This window comes from Glycine max, chromosome 4 (assembly GCF_000004515.6).
Source record: "Glycine max cultivar Williams 82 chromosome 4, Glycine_max_v4.0, whole genome shotgun sequence".
Lineage (NCBI taxonomy): Eukaryota > Viridiplantae > Streptophyta > Magnoliopsida > Fabales > Fabaceae > Glycine > Glycine max.
In genome coordinates this window covers 12,195,336-12,211,636 of record NC_016091.4, presented here as the reverse complement: position 1 = coordinate 12,211,636, position 16,301 = coordinate 12,195,336, and the positions used below count along the sequence as shown (strand labels likewise).

Sequence of the window (16,301 nt, the reverse complement as noted above, 5' to 3'; positions counted from 1 at the left end):
CCTACTCTTTATAGATCAGTAGTTGGAGCTCTTCAATACTCCACTATAACCAGACCTGAACTAAGTTTTGCTGTAAACAAAGTCTGTCAATTCATGGCCAACCCTCTTGAATCTCACTGGACAGCAGTGAAAAGAATTCTCAGGTATCTCAAAGGCTCTTTACACCATGGCCTACTTCTCAAAGCGGCTACTCCTGGAATTCCCATTCCCATTAAGGCCTTTTGTGATGCAGACTGGGCTTCTGACCCTGATGGTCACAGATCTACTTCAGGAGCTGCTATTTATTTTGGCCCTAATCTTATATCTTGGTGGTCTAATTGTTGCAAGATCAAGTATTGAGGCTAAGTATCGAAGCCTAGCACAAGCCACAGCTCAAGTAGTGGGGATTCAAACTCTTCTGACTGAACTATCTGTTCCTTTCACTACTCCAGCAATTTTCTGTGGCAATCAAAGTGCTGTTGCCATCACTCATAACCCTGTTCTTCACTCCAGGACAAAGCACATGGAAATCGATATTTTCTTTGTTCGGGAGAAAGTTCTAGCTAAGAAGCTGCAAGTCAACCACATTCCTGCCATTGATTAGTGGGCAGATGCCTTGACCAAAGCTCTATCTTCAACCAGATTTGTTTTCTTGAGATCCAAACTCAATATCCTTGAGCCTCCTCCAAAGTCTAAACCTCATTTGAGTTTTTTTTTTTGGTTTTGGGGGGGGGCGGGGGGGGGGGGGGTATATTTAACTGCAGTCTCCTCTAGCTTCTAGTGGAAGCTAGTTAGTTACTTCTAGTAGAAGCTAGTCAGTTGTAAGTAGTTAGTTAGTAGTTAGCCAATTCTGTTAGAGACCAACAGAATTGTCTATATATACTGTTTGTAAACCTGAAGTCATTGAGTCAATAAATGATATTTTACTTCTTCATTTTCTCTCTCTCAATTCTCTTAGTCTAGAAACTCTATGAAATAGCCTCTATTAATGTAACTGCATTTGGCTAATTTACCCTTTGCTAAAATATTCAAAGCATCCATTACACCAATAATGCTCCCTCTTATTCCATTTAGTGGAGATACCAAACAAGGATAAAGTTAGAAAAAGAAAACACCACCTTCATTTTCTAAAACAACAGTTAAATTTTAACAAAACAAACTTCCTAAAGCAATAGATATTTTGAAAGAGGGAGTAAAGCAATGAATTTATGAATTCAAAACCACATTAAAAGTTAATTCACTTCACAGACAATAGATCATGTCCAACCACAAGAAGTTTAAGAAAAATGCAAGATCATTTGAGAGCAATTTTAGAGGGAGTAGCATAAAAATAAGCAACTGTGTCATAATGAGTAGTTGGATTAAAGTTGTTAACGTGAAAGACAGAGAAGGTTGCATTAAAAAGAGTTAATTACATAAGCAATTATTGCATACAAGAATAGCTACACATATACATATGAATTTGAAGAAAAAATATGCAGTTCTTTTTTCAATGCATGGATATAAATGTTCATATACTTTATCAAAACACAACAAAGCCATGGCGTCGTAAAGAAACAAATTCTCTAGCCATGGTGTAATATAAGAGATATGGAATTATGGATAACCATTAAGAACACAAGGAATCATGGTCAGAGTATACCAATCATCTTTAATAATTCAGCTACCGAAAAAGAAGACATTTACAATTGACTCATTTTGTTAGTCATAGGAAATAGTAGAACAGTGGAAAACTACACATGCAACAAACAGTAATTTTCCTTTTTTTTGGTAAGAGAATTATATTGAAGGATTACCATGAGTGGAAGCAGTATCCTATAATCTTTTGTCAGCTCAAACAGAAGTAGAACTGAAGTCAAAGGAACAGAACAAGCAGATGCTAATGTAGCAGCCATTCCAACCTGCAGAAGTTAGATTAACTTGTAACTATCTGAATCTTCATCAACCAAATCAGTATTATTGTCAGCAATGACATTTCTATAACCTACATACTTTATGGTGTGTTTGGTACCAAAGAAAATAGAATGAAGGAGTGGAAAAGGAATGAAAAGTAGTAAAAATCCATTCTTTCTACAGTTTGGAACACACCAAAAAAGGAGATGAAAGAATGAAATGAGTGGGACCCATGAAAAAAAAAAGCAATCCTTCCTAAACTGGACGGAAAGCTAGCGGATGGGTCTTCAGCAGCGTTTCAAAACTTTGTATTTTGCAGCAAATTTTATATGTAGAATATGTAATAGAAATTTTAGAAATTATTTTCAACCATATATGAATAAAAATAAAGTAATAAATAAAAATAGTTATATACTTTTTTTAAAAGGAAAATTGATTTTTATTGAAAAGGGCATGAAAAAAAGTATATATAATATGATTTGTAGTGTCAATATTCTAAATTTAAATAATCAAACTATAAAAATAAAAAAGTTACTAATCAACTTTTTATTAATTAAAATAATTATTTTTATTCTACACTTTCCTTTTCTTTTCTTTCTTACCAAACCTAAAAAATCATCTTACTTTCCACTCCTTTTCTTTCCATCTCATTTCTTTCCTTCTACATTCTTTACTTTCACTTTCTTTTCCAAACCAAACATACTCTTACAGTAAATTTGGAGCTGTAGGTCAGTCTGAGGAGTGGTGTCTTCATGCTGCAGACTACCTCAATTGTGCTCTGCTCCAATTTCCTTTCTGCTATCTAGGTATCCCTATTGGTGTCAACCCCAAAAGAAAGGTGGTGTGGGATCCTATAATTAGGAAATTTGAGGCTAGGCTGAACAGGTGGAATCAGAGAAATATCTCCATGGCTGGCAGACTCACTCTTATTAATGCTATCTTAACAGCACTACCTCTGTTCTACTTGTCTTTTTTCAGGGCCCCTAAACCAGTGATCATTAGGTTATCTGCCATTCAAAGACAATTTCTTTGGGGTGGTAACCGAGAAGGGAAGAAGATTGTCTGGGTATCTTGGACACAATGCTGTGCTTCTAGAGATGTGGGAGGTCTGGGGATCAATGATCTTAACATCCTAAATAATGCTCTACTAATCAAGTGGAAATGGCTGATGTTTCATCAACCACACCAGCTTTGGAATAGGATTTTGATCTCTAAATATAAAGGCTGGAGAGGATTGGATCAGGGGCCTCAAAAACATTATTTTTCTACCTGGTGGGCTGACCTAAAGGCTATTAATCAACATCAGAGTATGATTGCTGCCTCTAATCAATTCTGCTGGAAGGTGGGTAGGGGTGACCAAATTCTGTTTTGGGAAGATGCTTGAGCTGAGGATGGGATTCCCCTCAAAGACCAATTTCCAGATTTATACCGAATTTCCTCTCAAAGAAACCACATAGTGGCTGATATGGGATCCTTCTCCGAAAGTGGGTGGGAATGGAATCTTCTTTGGAGAAGAAACCTGTTTGATAATGAGATGGGAATAGCTTCAAAATTCATTGACCAAATCTCAGCAATCAGGTTAAATAGCAACTTGAAGGACACCTGGGTTTGGAGAGCTGACACTAATGGAATCTTCTCTACCAAATCTGCTTACCAAGTTTTAAAAGATGAGCAGCCTTCTGAAGTTCAGTACTTGGCATTCCAGCAACTCTGGGATATTAAAATCCCCTCGAGAGCCTTGTCCTTTGCCTGGAGATTGTAATGGGATAGACTTCCTACTAAGGATAACCTAGCTAGGAGGCAAATTCAAACTGACAGTGACCTATGTCCATTCTGCCACAGCAAGCCTGAGTATGCATCCCATTTGTTCTTCACTTGTGACAAAATTCAGCCCCTGTGGTGGGAATTCTTATCCTGGGTGAAGGAAGTCAGAATCATCCATTGTAGACCAATGGATAATTTTCTCCAGCATTCACCTACTGCAGGAACATTGGCTACTGATAGAAGATGGAAAATCTGGTGGTTGGCAGCTACAAATTCAATCTGGAAGCTCAGAAATGATATCATCTTCCATAGTCAATCCTTTGATATTTCTAAACTGGCAGATAGTACTCTTTTCCTTATGTGGACCTGGCTGAAGGGGTGGGAAAGGGATTTCAGTGTCCCTTTTCTCCAGTGGTCCTCAGCAATGTCTTTAGCATTTAATTAATGCTTCTAGGAAGGGCAGGGTTTGTGTTTTGTTATTGTGATGGTTGTTTGTATGTTTAGTTTCTTCAGAAGTCAATCTTTCATTGTATCCTGTAGTACCACTGGTACTTTTAATCATTAATAAATTATCTTTGCAGTTAAAAAAAAAAAAAAAACTCTTACAGTAAATTCAGCTTACCAGAGCATATGCTGGGGGCTGAGCAACAGCGGTATTTCCAGGAATTGCTGAATTAATAACTTCAGCAGAAAAGCCTCCAAATACAGCACCAGCTGCAGCACCTATCATTAAACTCGGTGCATAAAGACCACCTACTAGCCCAGATCCCTTGCAAAGAGCTGTTGCAATAACTTTAGCAAATACCAATTGAGCCAGAAGCCATATTCCAGGAGCTGAAGCACTCTTTCCAGTGCGTAGAATTTCTTCCACATTTGTGAAACCCCAATACAATATTCCAGGATATTTAAGAGCAATGATCCCAGCTCCAAAGCCACCTAAAGCAGGGCAGACCACAGTAGGAATGCCAAACTTATCCTGAATAGTCTTAAATAATTTGGTGAACCAAGCAACCAAACGAGTCAGGGCCACACTTATAACACCACATAGCATTCCCAATATCAGGTATAAAGGTAGCTCTGCATGCAACATCATGATGAAATATCAGACAACATGTGAATCAGGGTAAGGTTTTCTTCTATTGAAAAACAAATAAGATTAATATTGGTTGACAATAGAGCTTATGTAGCAGTGACTAACTGATAGGTATTAATTATCAATGGAAACTGTAAATTCAGAGAATGAAACTTAGAAAAGGAAAGTGCACAAACGAAATGAGAGCAAATGCTCCCCCAAGCTAGAGAAAGGTTCTCAAAACTCCAAGTTCTATTCCGAATCCATCATACCCCTTGCAATCAATTGCCAATCCCAATATAACAGAAACACTATTCAGATTCTCTCTCCTCTAACTAATTCCCACTACTCCCCCACTAACAGAAATTGGCATCAGCCCTTATGTTGTTTGGGCCTTCGAGAATATATCTTAAAAGGCCTATCCCACTTAGAGGCTAATTTCCTATCACTAACTCAGGTTTTTCTATTAAAACGGATCAATGGAGCTCTTAGAATGTAGGTTTGGGCCTAACTCAACCCAAAAGCTAGCTCATAGGGTGAGGGTTGTTTCTCACGTATCTATTCTATCATGGTCTTATCTCTAACTGATCTGGGACTTGAGTTTTTCTCAATAGGAGCATAGGCAAAAAAGATTAGATCTATACAATGTGATTAACAGGGGACTGAGGCTTTGAATAAACCCTTTTAGAAGACAAAGGGGAAAAAATAAAAAGCGTTCTATTGAGGGTAGGCTGCAGAGAGAGAAAATTGAAGCATATAATGAAAATTGTTTCTCAACTATGCCACATATTAATGAATATAAAAAAATACAATACAATTTTCTTAGTTACTATATTTACATGATACATTGACAGACATAACACAACTCTAACCCTCTTCTTCAAGCTAAGGCATATATGTCATATGTGTCAAGTTTGTTACAAAGATAACTTATTTCAGAACCACTGTTTTGTGGGTCTGGCAAGTATGGATGATGTTAGTGAATCTGTTAGAATCAGAATCTGAATTTTTTAGAATCATAATCATTTTTAGGAATTATTTCTGAACTGATTTCTAAGGATTTGCTGCAAATAATTAGTATGATTTGTTTCCAAAATAAATGGTTATCAGTCTGATTCTCAGGGATTGAAGAAGAGAGAGAGAGACCATTAAAAAAAGGAATAATGTCTCAGTGAGGAAGACCTAGGCAAATGTTGCAGACCTATAGGCCTCTGAAACTCAAGAAAAAGGAACACAGGTCAAGGCGATAGATGAAGGTAAACCTGGGGCCTCAGAGGTTCAAACTTGAAGTACCAGCCCAGAATTAAAATTGAAGGCAAGCCACAACTGGACTAACCAAACTACTTGAAATTGGATTTGAGGAGAGTGTTGGAAAAATGAAGTCCCACATTGGTCAGTAATATGAAATTACAAGTGAATATAAAGCAAGGGATGCCAAGTCCAACTAGTCAAGTCATTTTGGACAAATAATACCACTCGAGTTGAAGTCAACATCACAAGATCTCTCCTCACACTTTCCCACATAGCAAAACGGGATGGGCAGATCTAAATTCCAACAGATTATTATAGAGCTGTATTTATACATCTGCTAATGGCCTATTTATAAATTCTTATAAAGTTTTTCAGCAAACTTTTTGAACTGAACATAGATTAATTTTTTTGTTATTAACATGTATCAAGTTATTGAGTCCAAATTAAAGTCACTTTTTGGGAATAAAAATAGATTGGATACTAAAAAATGTGGAATTATGAAATCAAAAGTACTTTTCATAATTCATATATACAGTACTTTCAACAAAATCCTCCAAAAAAAATGTGTCGATAACCTCATCAATACAATCAACAATAAATTCAGCAGAAATAGTAAAGCAATCCCTTTTCATCTGGCAAAAAATGCGAACAGATTTGAAAAGGCAAATATGATGACAAACCGAAACCATATATAATATACACAACAAGGTTAAGGAAAAGTACCAGCAGCAGATTTCAAATCATACTCGGGTATTGTGAAAGCAGATTGGATCCCCTGTAAAACATTAGATACAGTTGACGAGATAACAGAAGCCAATATAATCATGGCAGTTGTAAATGGGGGAGAGTTCTCTGCACGAAGAGGCCTCAGCACAGTTTCGATAGCAAAGAAACAACCAGCAACTGGTGCATTGAAGCCTAAACAAAGGAAAATTGAAAGCTAAAACAACCAACATTTAGAAATCCAAAGCATAATAATCCAGATTCCAGATACTGCAAAGTAAATCCATACTATTAAAAAGGAACAAGATCAGCAAGGAAAGACCAGATTGATTTAACTCTCTAGCAAAGCTAGGTGCCACAAGATAGAAGAAAAGAAAACTGTCAAGGGACTCAATCTTCAAGTATGAAAGAAATTTTCATTCACTCAAATGAGGTTTATTCATAATTTTATAGAACTGACATTGGAACACAATATATAAGAGTTTATTATATTTAATCTGGAGCTCCATTAAAAAAACATAAAGAAGTTACTAAAATAGTATGCGTGTAAACTTACTGCTCAATAAAAATTTATAATGATTTGTTCAACTTATTTCCTGTGACCTGGCAACAAAATTAATTGTCCACAGTTTATCAGCAAAAATAATTCAGCTCTTTATGAGATAACATCTTATTAGGACCCCGCCTCCTGCAACAATACGGTTTTTTATTATAAAACAATAATGTATGACAGGAAAGGGAACAGAGGATAGATCAGGAATCCTCTTAAGGCACAAGAAGGTGAGATGGGAGCAAAAATAGATCATATAAGCCACCCCAAGTTTCTTTGCTTGTCTGACCCTGTCCTTTTGCAACAGGATATTATATTGAGACCAGAGTTAAGCTAGAATTAAAAAATTGAAAAGAAACTAAAACCACAACCAAAACATCTTCTGCCTCTTTTATGGGATACGGGTGGTTTTCTTAGCCCCAAAACTCAGCCAATGGTCATTTTCAAGAGGATTTTGTCATATTTTCAAGATATTTAGTTTTCTCTCAACATAATTATTTTCCTTGTTTCTTTCGGGGGGATGTTTTAAAATTCTCTACAGTACTTTCTCTTTTTCCTTAATTAAAAGTTTCTTTTATTAAAAGAAAGTGACAAATCTCCAAAAGGGCTACCTATAGAGGGTCTGACCAGAAAGGCTGAATGAAGCATCATAGAGTGCAGCCACCAAGACATCAGCTCTCAAGGGCAATGCTATGATAGGGATCAATGTTGTTAATGGCGGATGGCGGTTCATGGCGGAAAGCAAAAAATCCGCCATAAAAATATGGCGGATGGCGTAGCGGAAAATGGCGGATGTCATGGCGGACAAAAAAAGAAATACATATATATAAACTCATTGAAATTGAAAAAAACCAAAAGGATTGCATTCAAATAAACTAAAAAAGTCACGAGTTCATACAGTAATCAAGTACCAACACCAAATAAACTCATTAAAGAGTTCAAAATAAGAAAATGATAAAAACATAATGCAAAGTGCAAAGTGAAGGTTGAGGCTCTAATCATCTTCTCCAATCCCAACATAATCATCTTTGTTGTTATCATATGGTAATGGAGCATCTCCCTCTCCCTCTTCCCCATCAGACGCCTCAAAATTGACCATGATTTCTTCTTCTTTAGATTCAAGATCAATATTCTCCTCAAAATCTAGATCTTCATCATTTTCTTGGACTGCTTTTTGCTTCCTTGATGAAGATCCAACAACCATTGCCTGTTTTTTAGAAGTTTGGGCAGCAGCAACACTTGTTGTTTTTTGCTTTTTCCGCCTAGTATACATCCTACACTCTCCAACCCCCGAAGCCTGATACACAGTTGCCCAATTTAGAGCATCATCATCTTCAAATACCAAATCATTTCCAGCATCATTATCATCATCTTGATCCATCTCTCCCACGAGCCATTCATTGCACACATCAATATCATTAAGAGAAATTGGATCAATTTCATCTCTTGCATTATATCTTTGCTTCAATTGTTGGTTGTATTTGACAAACACCAAATCATGCAACCTCTTGTGCTCAACCCTATTTCTTTCTTTGGAATGAATCTACAACATAACAAATAAATGTTGATTTCAATCTCAAATATACTCCAAATAAAACTTGATCATCAAAATTATATAAAATTAAAAAGTATAGTTAGAGTTTTGTCACAATTACTTGCTCAAACACACTCCAATTTCTTTCACATCCTGAAGCACTGCAAGTCAAACTTAAAATTTTAATAGCTAGCTTTTGCAAATTTGGAGTTTGTGACCCAAACATTCGCCACCAATATGCTGCAATACCAATTACCAACCAAGAGCATAACTTCAAAGTTAGAATTCTGAATTATAACTAATACATAAAAAAATAGTATGGTATTTGTATTTGTCATATGGTAAAAGTTTCTTACTAGGAGAATGAGTTTTTCTTTGAGCCATTGCAAAGTCAGAACCAAAGTGTTCAGCACCAATCTTGTAAAGATGCAACTCGGTTAGAATTTTCTGTTGCACATCAAATTGTGGAATCAACTTCTTAATGCACTCAAACAAACCATTGGTGACCTCAAAATAAAACTCCAAGTCAGTGTTGTCATAAAAGAACAATGGATTTAAGAAGTGGGCAGCTGCATACAATGGCCTATGAAGCTGACAATTCCATCTTTTATCAATGATTGCAAACACATCTTTGTACTTGCTTTCATTGTTGTTAAAAGACTTGATAATTGTTTCTTTTGCCTTGTCCATTGCTTCATAAATATAGCCCATGGCTGGTTTCTTTTCACCATCCACAAGACGAAGCACTTTCACAAGTGGAGCCATGACTTTAAGAGTGTAAACCACACTATTCCAAAAAGAAGGCATGAGAACTACCTTTGAAGCTTCTTTTTCCTTAGGCTCCTTAGATAGCTTGTTCAAGGTCCATTCATCAGAAGTAAACATCTTTCTAATATTTGCTTTCTCTTTGGGGAGCCTTTTCAAGGTTAGATAAGAAGTGGCAAATCTAGTAATAGCATGTCTCACCAATTCCCTCTTGTTTGTAAAATTTCTCAGCAAACTTAAGGTACTAGAATGGGCATAGATAAACCCAACTAGATTAATTGCCCTTCTAATTGTCTTCATTATCAAGGGAAGCTTCCCAATATCAAGTATCAAATCAATACAATGAGCTGCACAAGGAGTCCAATAAATATGTTTCCTTTTCTCCTCCAACAACTTACCCGCTAAAACATAGTTGCTCCTTTTATCGGTTACAACTTGAACAACATTCTCTTCTCCAACTTCCTCCACAATGGCATCAAGCAACTCAAAAAGCTTTTCACCTGCCTTTACAAAATCAGAGTCATCAACAGACTTCAAAAACATGGTACCAGCTTGAGAGTTAATCAAAAAATTAATGATGCATCTTTGTTTCCGATCAGTCCATGCATCGGACATAATAGTACAACCATACTTGACCCATTGCTCCCTATGGCCTTTCATCAAATTTTCAGTATATTCAACTTCCTTCTTGAGGAGTGGAACTCTGATGTCACGATAGCTAGGAATGGGCAACTGTGGCCCATATTGACCAATGGCTGCAACCATATTCTCAAAGCTTTTCAATTTAATGAGATTGAATGACAAACCTGCTTGATACCAAAAGCGAGCAATATGTTGATGTACCTTCAATACTTCATTCTTATCCATTGACTCTCTAATGTTCATTTGCCTCAACATCTTCATTTTTCTCCGATTGATTGCATTTTCTGGATTCTTACAAAATTTGTCCATTGGTCCTTTTTTAGTTCCACACTTTGTCTTTGCACTTGCAGCAGCATTACAAGAGTCTGCAAACTCATCTTCTTCACTTCCATCACATCCAATTGGTTCACCAAATTCAAAATCTCTTATATTTGTCATATTACCACTGCCAAAAGTACTGTAAGTGGTCCCACTTTTTTTTATAGTCATATATTCCTTCAACTCTTCGACTACATTTGGTGGAGTTTTCTTGCAAGCTGCAACGTTACCCGACTTCCTAATCAGGTGTTGTTTGGCTCTGGTTATTTCTCCCATTTGTGATTTTTCCACAGAAATTACAAACAATGGTGTTTGTATCTCCTTCCACTAGTGAATGACAATATTTCCAGTCTGGGTCTGCCTTATTTTTCCTCGTTGCACTTGTAGTAGCAGCATCGGATGATGGTTCAGCCATTTAAAAGAGGACTAAACAAAAAAAATAAAAATTGTGGTGTCAAATAGAAAAAAAAATTAAAAATAGGACTGTCGAAAGTAAAAAGAGGGTGTCAAATAGAAAAACGGAAAAAAAAAACTACAGACAGAAAAAAGGGGTGTCAAGCAGCAAAAAAAAAAAACTTTGCCCACCAGTATAAGTCGCGATGTTCTGCGTGTGGGTTGGGTCATCGCCTCCGTGCTCGTTGCCGTCGTTCACGCCGTGCTCGTCGCCGCCGTTCGCGCTGTGGGTCGTCGCTGCCATGCTCGTCGCCGCCGTTCACGCCGTGGGTCGTCGCTGCTGGCTGCTGTGTGCAGCGGGTCACGTGTGGCTGCTGTCGTGGCTGGTTGCAGGGGTCGTCGATGGGTTCCGAGGTCGCGCTGTGTGTTGGAGCTTCGAGGGGTCACAGCTGTGTTCTGAAAGCTTGGAGGGGTCGTGGTTTTCATTAAGTTACCGGGTAGGGTTGGGTCGGGTCAGCCCAACTCCTACCGCGGACCAAAAAAACAAAACAAATTCCGCCATTTTCCGCCTCGCCGCCATATCCGCCATATCCGCCATGGCGCCGCCATCTTCAACCCGCCACGCCACCGCTATTCGGTGGCATTTTTTCAGAAATCCGCTACGCAACTCCGCCATGGCCGTCATTTAACAACACTGATAGGAATGTGGGTATTACGGATGTCTATGTCCAACATTGAGTAGTATGGGGTGCTCAGTGGGGTACCTAAGTGGTCTGGTTCTCCCCCCTTTGATAGCTAACTTTTAAGGGAGGGTTCCCCAAGTGTTTGGGTGCTTATCAGAAATAGGAGATACCGGCCTGTGAAGAATAGCAATCGCAAGGGCCGCAACTTTCACAGATAGTGGCTGCAACTCCCTCTGCAATAGCAGTTCTATAGCCAGGTTATTTTCAGCTATGGTGTTAAGATATAGCAGTTCTGCATCATTCTTCTTTTATGAAAAGAAAGTAGAAAAACAAATAACACATCATGTATACTAGGATATTTTAATTTTGGAAAATTTACAATGAGTAAAACATGGCAGGCATATGGTGAACCAATAAATAACTTCTTTTTTTTAATAATTTTTCATTGGTTAAATCACCATTAAAAACATTCAACGAGGTTTAAATGACCATAACATGAAATGAAGCGGTAAAGCGGTAAAGTTGTGCCTTGGTGACTTGTTGGTCATGGGTTCGAATCCGGAAACAGCCTCTTTGCATATGCAAGGGTAAGGCTGCGTACAATATCCCTCCCCCATACCTTCGCATAGCGAAGAGCCTCTGGGCAATGGGGTACGAAGTTTTTTAACATGAAATGAATAAACATAAAAATGATTTTTAAAAAGTGATTTTGACAATATTGCCAGCTACCTGAAGAAATACCAGCTGCTGCACCAGCCGCAACAAGTGCTATTTTCCTCTCTCTGTTGTGTTCCATCGTTAGTGAAAATCCGTTGGCACATGACTTCCCAATATCAACACTAGGACCTTCGGGGCCCAATGAACAGCCCGTACCTAAAGTAACTGCAGCCTGGATAGCCTTTATTGTTGGAAAGATTCCTGCAAGAAAATCAAAACCTTGTGTTTGAGAGGAAGTGGATTGCTTTATTTGGTCCAGTATTTCCAGTAAACCACACATCATGCCGACAATGACTCCTCCAGTGACAGGTATTAAAAGGATTCGATGCCATGTATCAGCCAATCTCTGAATACGAAGCCAGGCAGCACCCTCAACTGGAGTGCCAGCCCATACCCATTCATGTATTATATGCACCTAGATTACCACATTTCATTATATGTCAGATAAATCATCTTCCTCGGCAGGTTTGGCAAAGATCCTTACATAAAAAATAGAATATGCATAACCAGATAGCCCAAAACCAAATGATTTTAGTGTTCACTGTGTAACAAAGAAACAGACAAAAGACAAGTATCAAAGATGGCTTGGCAAGCACGGCAGCATAATTTATAAATGCCCAAGTTCTTACGAGACAACATTAAAAAATAAAAATATACAACTACAAGCGCGCCTTTTCTCACTAGGTCTACATGTATATGGATCAAATGATATCACAATGTTCCATTGTAAATAATGTCTACAGACAAATTATAGAGTTCTAAATCCTCCTTAATTGTTTCTCCTAAAAACTTTATTAGTCTCCCTCTGCCTCAAACCACTAGGCTACCCTCCATCTGATCTACTCTCCTTACTGCACTTGTGTAAGTCTTCTCCAGTCTCCACACATGCCCAAACCAACAAAAGTGCGACTAAACAATAGAAGCAATAAAGAAAAGAAAACAGCTACAAAAAGACTTACGGATGACATAACTGTCAACAAGATTAGTAGAAAAAGAAAAATTGAAATCATTTCAGTCAGTTATGATTTATGCAGAGTTTTTATATTTGTTCTTGGGTTTTTCCCAATACCAATGAAGAGGCAGACCAACAAAGCACATGAGAAGAAATTTCCACAAGCATAAATTATGGGGTTGTTTAATTCTTACCAATGAAGAGGCAGACCAACAAAGCACATGAGAAGAAATTTCCACAAGCATAAATTATGGGGTTGTTTAATTCTTAAACCAGCCCTCCTACTATTTAACATTTAAGACAGTACTTACTTCACTTCTAAGTTTTAACATTAGAGAAATTCTTATGTACTTTGAGAGCTCTACACCCGTGACCAGTCCAATAAAAATACATATGATAGAAGACAACATGAATACATGTCATCTGATCAAATTCATAAGATTACAATTTACAAACAATTTAAACAAGATCTGGATCATCGAAACTTAACTATTACTAACTCTTTCTCCTAACATAATATTATAGTATGTTTTTGTTCCTGTCCATTGAGATCAATGTTGACACATTTCATACATGACAAACACATTTTGGTTTTAGAATCTGAACATCTTGCCTCCATTGTATGAACTTGTATAAGAAACACATCAACAAAGCCCAACCAGTATAGCAAGCAACTCAAAAAATGTTCTTTAGTGAGAGATTAACAATATCAAGCATCAATCCTTTTACCAATGGTTGGAATTGGCTACATGAACCAAATGACAACATAATGCTCATGCGTAAATCTACTATAGGAAACCTGTGCAAAGAACAAGCTGAAATCCACTATAGCAAAGCAACTCAAAAAAAATTCCATAGCAAGAGATTAACAACAACAATAACCATCAAGCCTTTCACCAATGGATGGAGATGGCTACATAAATCAAATGACACCATTAAGCTCAGTCATAAATCATGTCTACTGACAAACTATAGACCTCTTAAGTCCTTCCTAATGGTTTGGTCAATAGGTTCTATAGGTCTCCCTCAGCCTCCAGTAATTGGAACCATAGTTACCAAGCACATGGTATGGGTATGTGGCTCTAGTATGTACCCAGTTCATTACTTTACAACAAACTTACCCAAACAAAAAACTGATTCGGATTATAATTAATTATACATATAACTGATTATTGAAATGATCAAATTTCCGCAGTTGCTAGACACACCCTAATAGAAGATTTCCTTTAAAGAGAATCCAATATGCTCTAAGTGCTATTGGTGAATTTGGTATGCAATACAAAATTCTGAAACTATCAATGTTTTGCGACTGAGATTTTGGGCATAAACTCAATGTTTTTGGACTCTCCGCGACTGCAACTACAGCCACATTTGTCTACAACATCAAGGATCGCAATGAAACTGCAATTTAAAACCTTGGTAACTACAAATTGGACTATCCTGTATGTGATCTGTAAGAGAAAAACTACTGAGAGTCGAGATTAACCAAAAAAGAAAGAAAATTTGGCATACCCCTTTATTAAAAAGTGCCACAAAGAGGCCAGTGGTGAGTCCAATGAGGCAACCAATGAGAAGCAACGCCCATTCAGGAGGTGCACTGTCCCCAAGCACATCAACAGAAGAATCAAGATCCACATCGTGGAGATGCCGATTCTGATCTCTTCTATCTCTATCCCTATCCCTATCCCTATCCCTATCCCCTTCTTTGTCAATGTGCTTGAAACTGTGTCGGTGACCCGACAACCTTAGCAAATCCCTGAAACCTCTGTTGTTGTTGTTGTTGCCACTGCTGCCATTGACGACCGCCAACGCCAATTCCGAGCCTCGAACCTCCACGTCATCCTCGGACGCCCCGAGAAGACGACGCTGATCGCTCTCCGACATTGAAGAAATTTCCTCAGATTCCTCCCAAACCCATCAATAAAATGGCCTCAAATTCAAAAATACACGTCCCAAATCGCTTGAATTTCAAAACCCGCGTCTCAAATTGCTTGGATTTCAAAACCCATTTCTCAAATTCTTAACATTTTGAAGATAGATGGATTCCAAACGAATGGATCTCGCGGTGGCGTGGCGTGGCGTCACTGTTGCATGTGGCGAAGAAGTAGCGTTGGGCACGTTTCCAATATAACTTTGTTGGTTTGTTCCTTTTATTCAATCAAAATCAAAGCACTGTCTGCGTCTTCTTTACTTCTCACAAACCTTCTCTATATGTGGTGTGTTCTTTTCTCAGTTCTCACAGGTCTCCTCTCTCCAGCCCCAGAAAGCGTGTTTTCATCAAAACTGAAAACTACGTCCCCTCTTTATTTTAATTTTTTTTATATATAAAAAGTAGTGTAAGAAGTCGCTCGAAGTTGAAAATTATCTATATATTTATTATATATAATTAGATGTAACTTGTTTTAATAAATAGATATTACAGTAAAATATTTAGTAATTTATAATAATTGAAAATAAAAATATTTAAAAGAAATATGACATCAAAATAGAATTATCTTCTTTATAATTTCTTTATAATAATTATAGATTCATGGTCTTCTAAATATTGTTATACTTTCTTTCCTATGTTCCAAAACAATTTTCTTCTTAATTTAATTTAATATATGAAAAAAATTAATTAATATTATATTAAAAATTAATCTTATATTTTCATCATTTTATTTTAGATTTTATTATTTATCATTAAGAGATATAAGTGAAAAAAATTAATTAATATCATGTTAAAAAATTAAAATAATAATTATTTTAGGATAATTTATTTCTTTTATAACACAATTATAATATAATAAAGGAAATACAATTTAATTATTTTTTTACAAAATTATGCAATTTATTTTAGGATAAGAATTTAGAGCAAATTAAAACAACACATCCTAAGTTTCGTCTAATTAAACATAACTCTATTTTTTTTCTTTTCTTACACTAATTCTTTTTAAGTTTGAAAATATTACATTGATATATTTTATATATTTAAAAATATTATATTAATATTTCCTTACACCTACAGAAGAAATAAAAGTAATAATAGTTATAAAAAATAACAGATATTTGTGTAATTAAATAAA

The 16,301-nt window shown here is 36.7% G+C and overlaps 2 protein-coding genes across 3 annotated transcripts in view; both read right to left on the bottom strand.

Moving 5' to 3' along the window:
* LOC100796023 (chloride channel protein CLC-f) overlaps positions 1-15,534 on the bottom strand; it is a 28,534-nt gene extending 13,000 nt beyond the window's left edge. The window contains exons 1-5 of the mRNA XM_003522788.5: positions 14,749-15,534; positions 12,297-12,699; positions 6,683-6,877; positions 4,259-4,713; positions 1,776-1,880 (exon numbers count right to left, since the gene is read on the bottom strand). Of these exons, the coding sequence (XP_003522836.1) occupies positions 1,776-1,880; positions 4,259-4,713; positions 6,683-6,877; positions 12,297-12,699; positions 14,749-15,120 (1,530 nt within the window). The 5' untranslated portion in view covers positions 15,121-15,534. The remainder of the gene's footprint in view (positions 1-1,775; positions 1,881-4,258; positions 4,714-6,682; positions 6,878-12,296; positions 12,700-14,748) is intronic.
* LOC102669517 (uncharacterized) lies at positions 7,144-11,716 on the bottom strand. Of its 2 annotated transcripts, XM_026128221.2 has the most exons (4): positions 11,077-11,716; positions 9,123-10,917; positions 8,888-9,006; positions 7,144-8,775 (listed from the first exon to the last, which is right to left on the bottom strand). In XM_026128221.2, the coding sequence occupies exons 2-4, from the start codon at positions 10,765-10,767 to the stop codon at positions 8,227-8,229; spliced, it is 2,313 nt and encodes a 770-aa protein (XP_025984006.1). In that variant the 5' UTR covers positions 10,768-10,917; positions 11,077-11,716; the 3' UTR covers positions 7,144-8,226. The 2 variants fall into 2 exon arrangements, with proteins under 2 accessions (XP_025984006.1, XP_014630111.1); XM_014774625.3 differs by having other exon boundaries at positions 9,123-11,716.
* Positions 15,535-16,301: the final 767 nt, after the last annotated feature.

What these genes read in the sequence shown, in the direction of transcription:
- LOC102669517 (XM_014774625.3), bottom strand. Translation starts at nt 10,767, where the DNA reads ATGGGAGAAATAACCAGAGCCAAACAACACCTGATTAGGAAGTCGGGT. An exon ending in AAGAAAAACTCATTCTCCTA is followed by an intron (nt 9,007 to 9,122) that starts GTAAGAAACTTT and finishes TTGGTATTGCAG; the next exon opens with CATATTGGTGGCGAATGTTT. An exon ending in ATTGGAGTGTGTTTGAGCAA is followed by an intron (nt 8,776 to 8,887) that starts GTAATTGTGACA and finishes GTTATGTTGTAG; the next exon opens with ATTCATTCCAAAGAAAGAAA.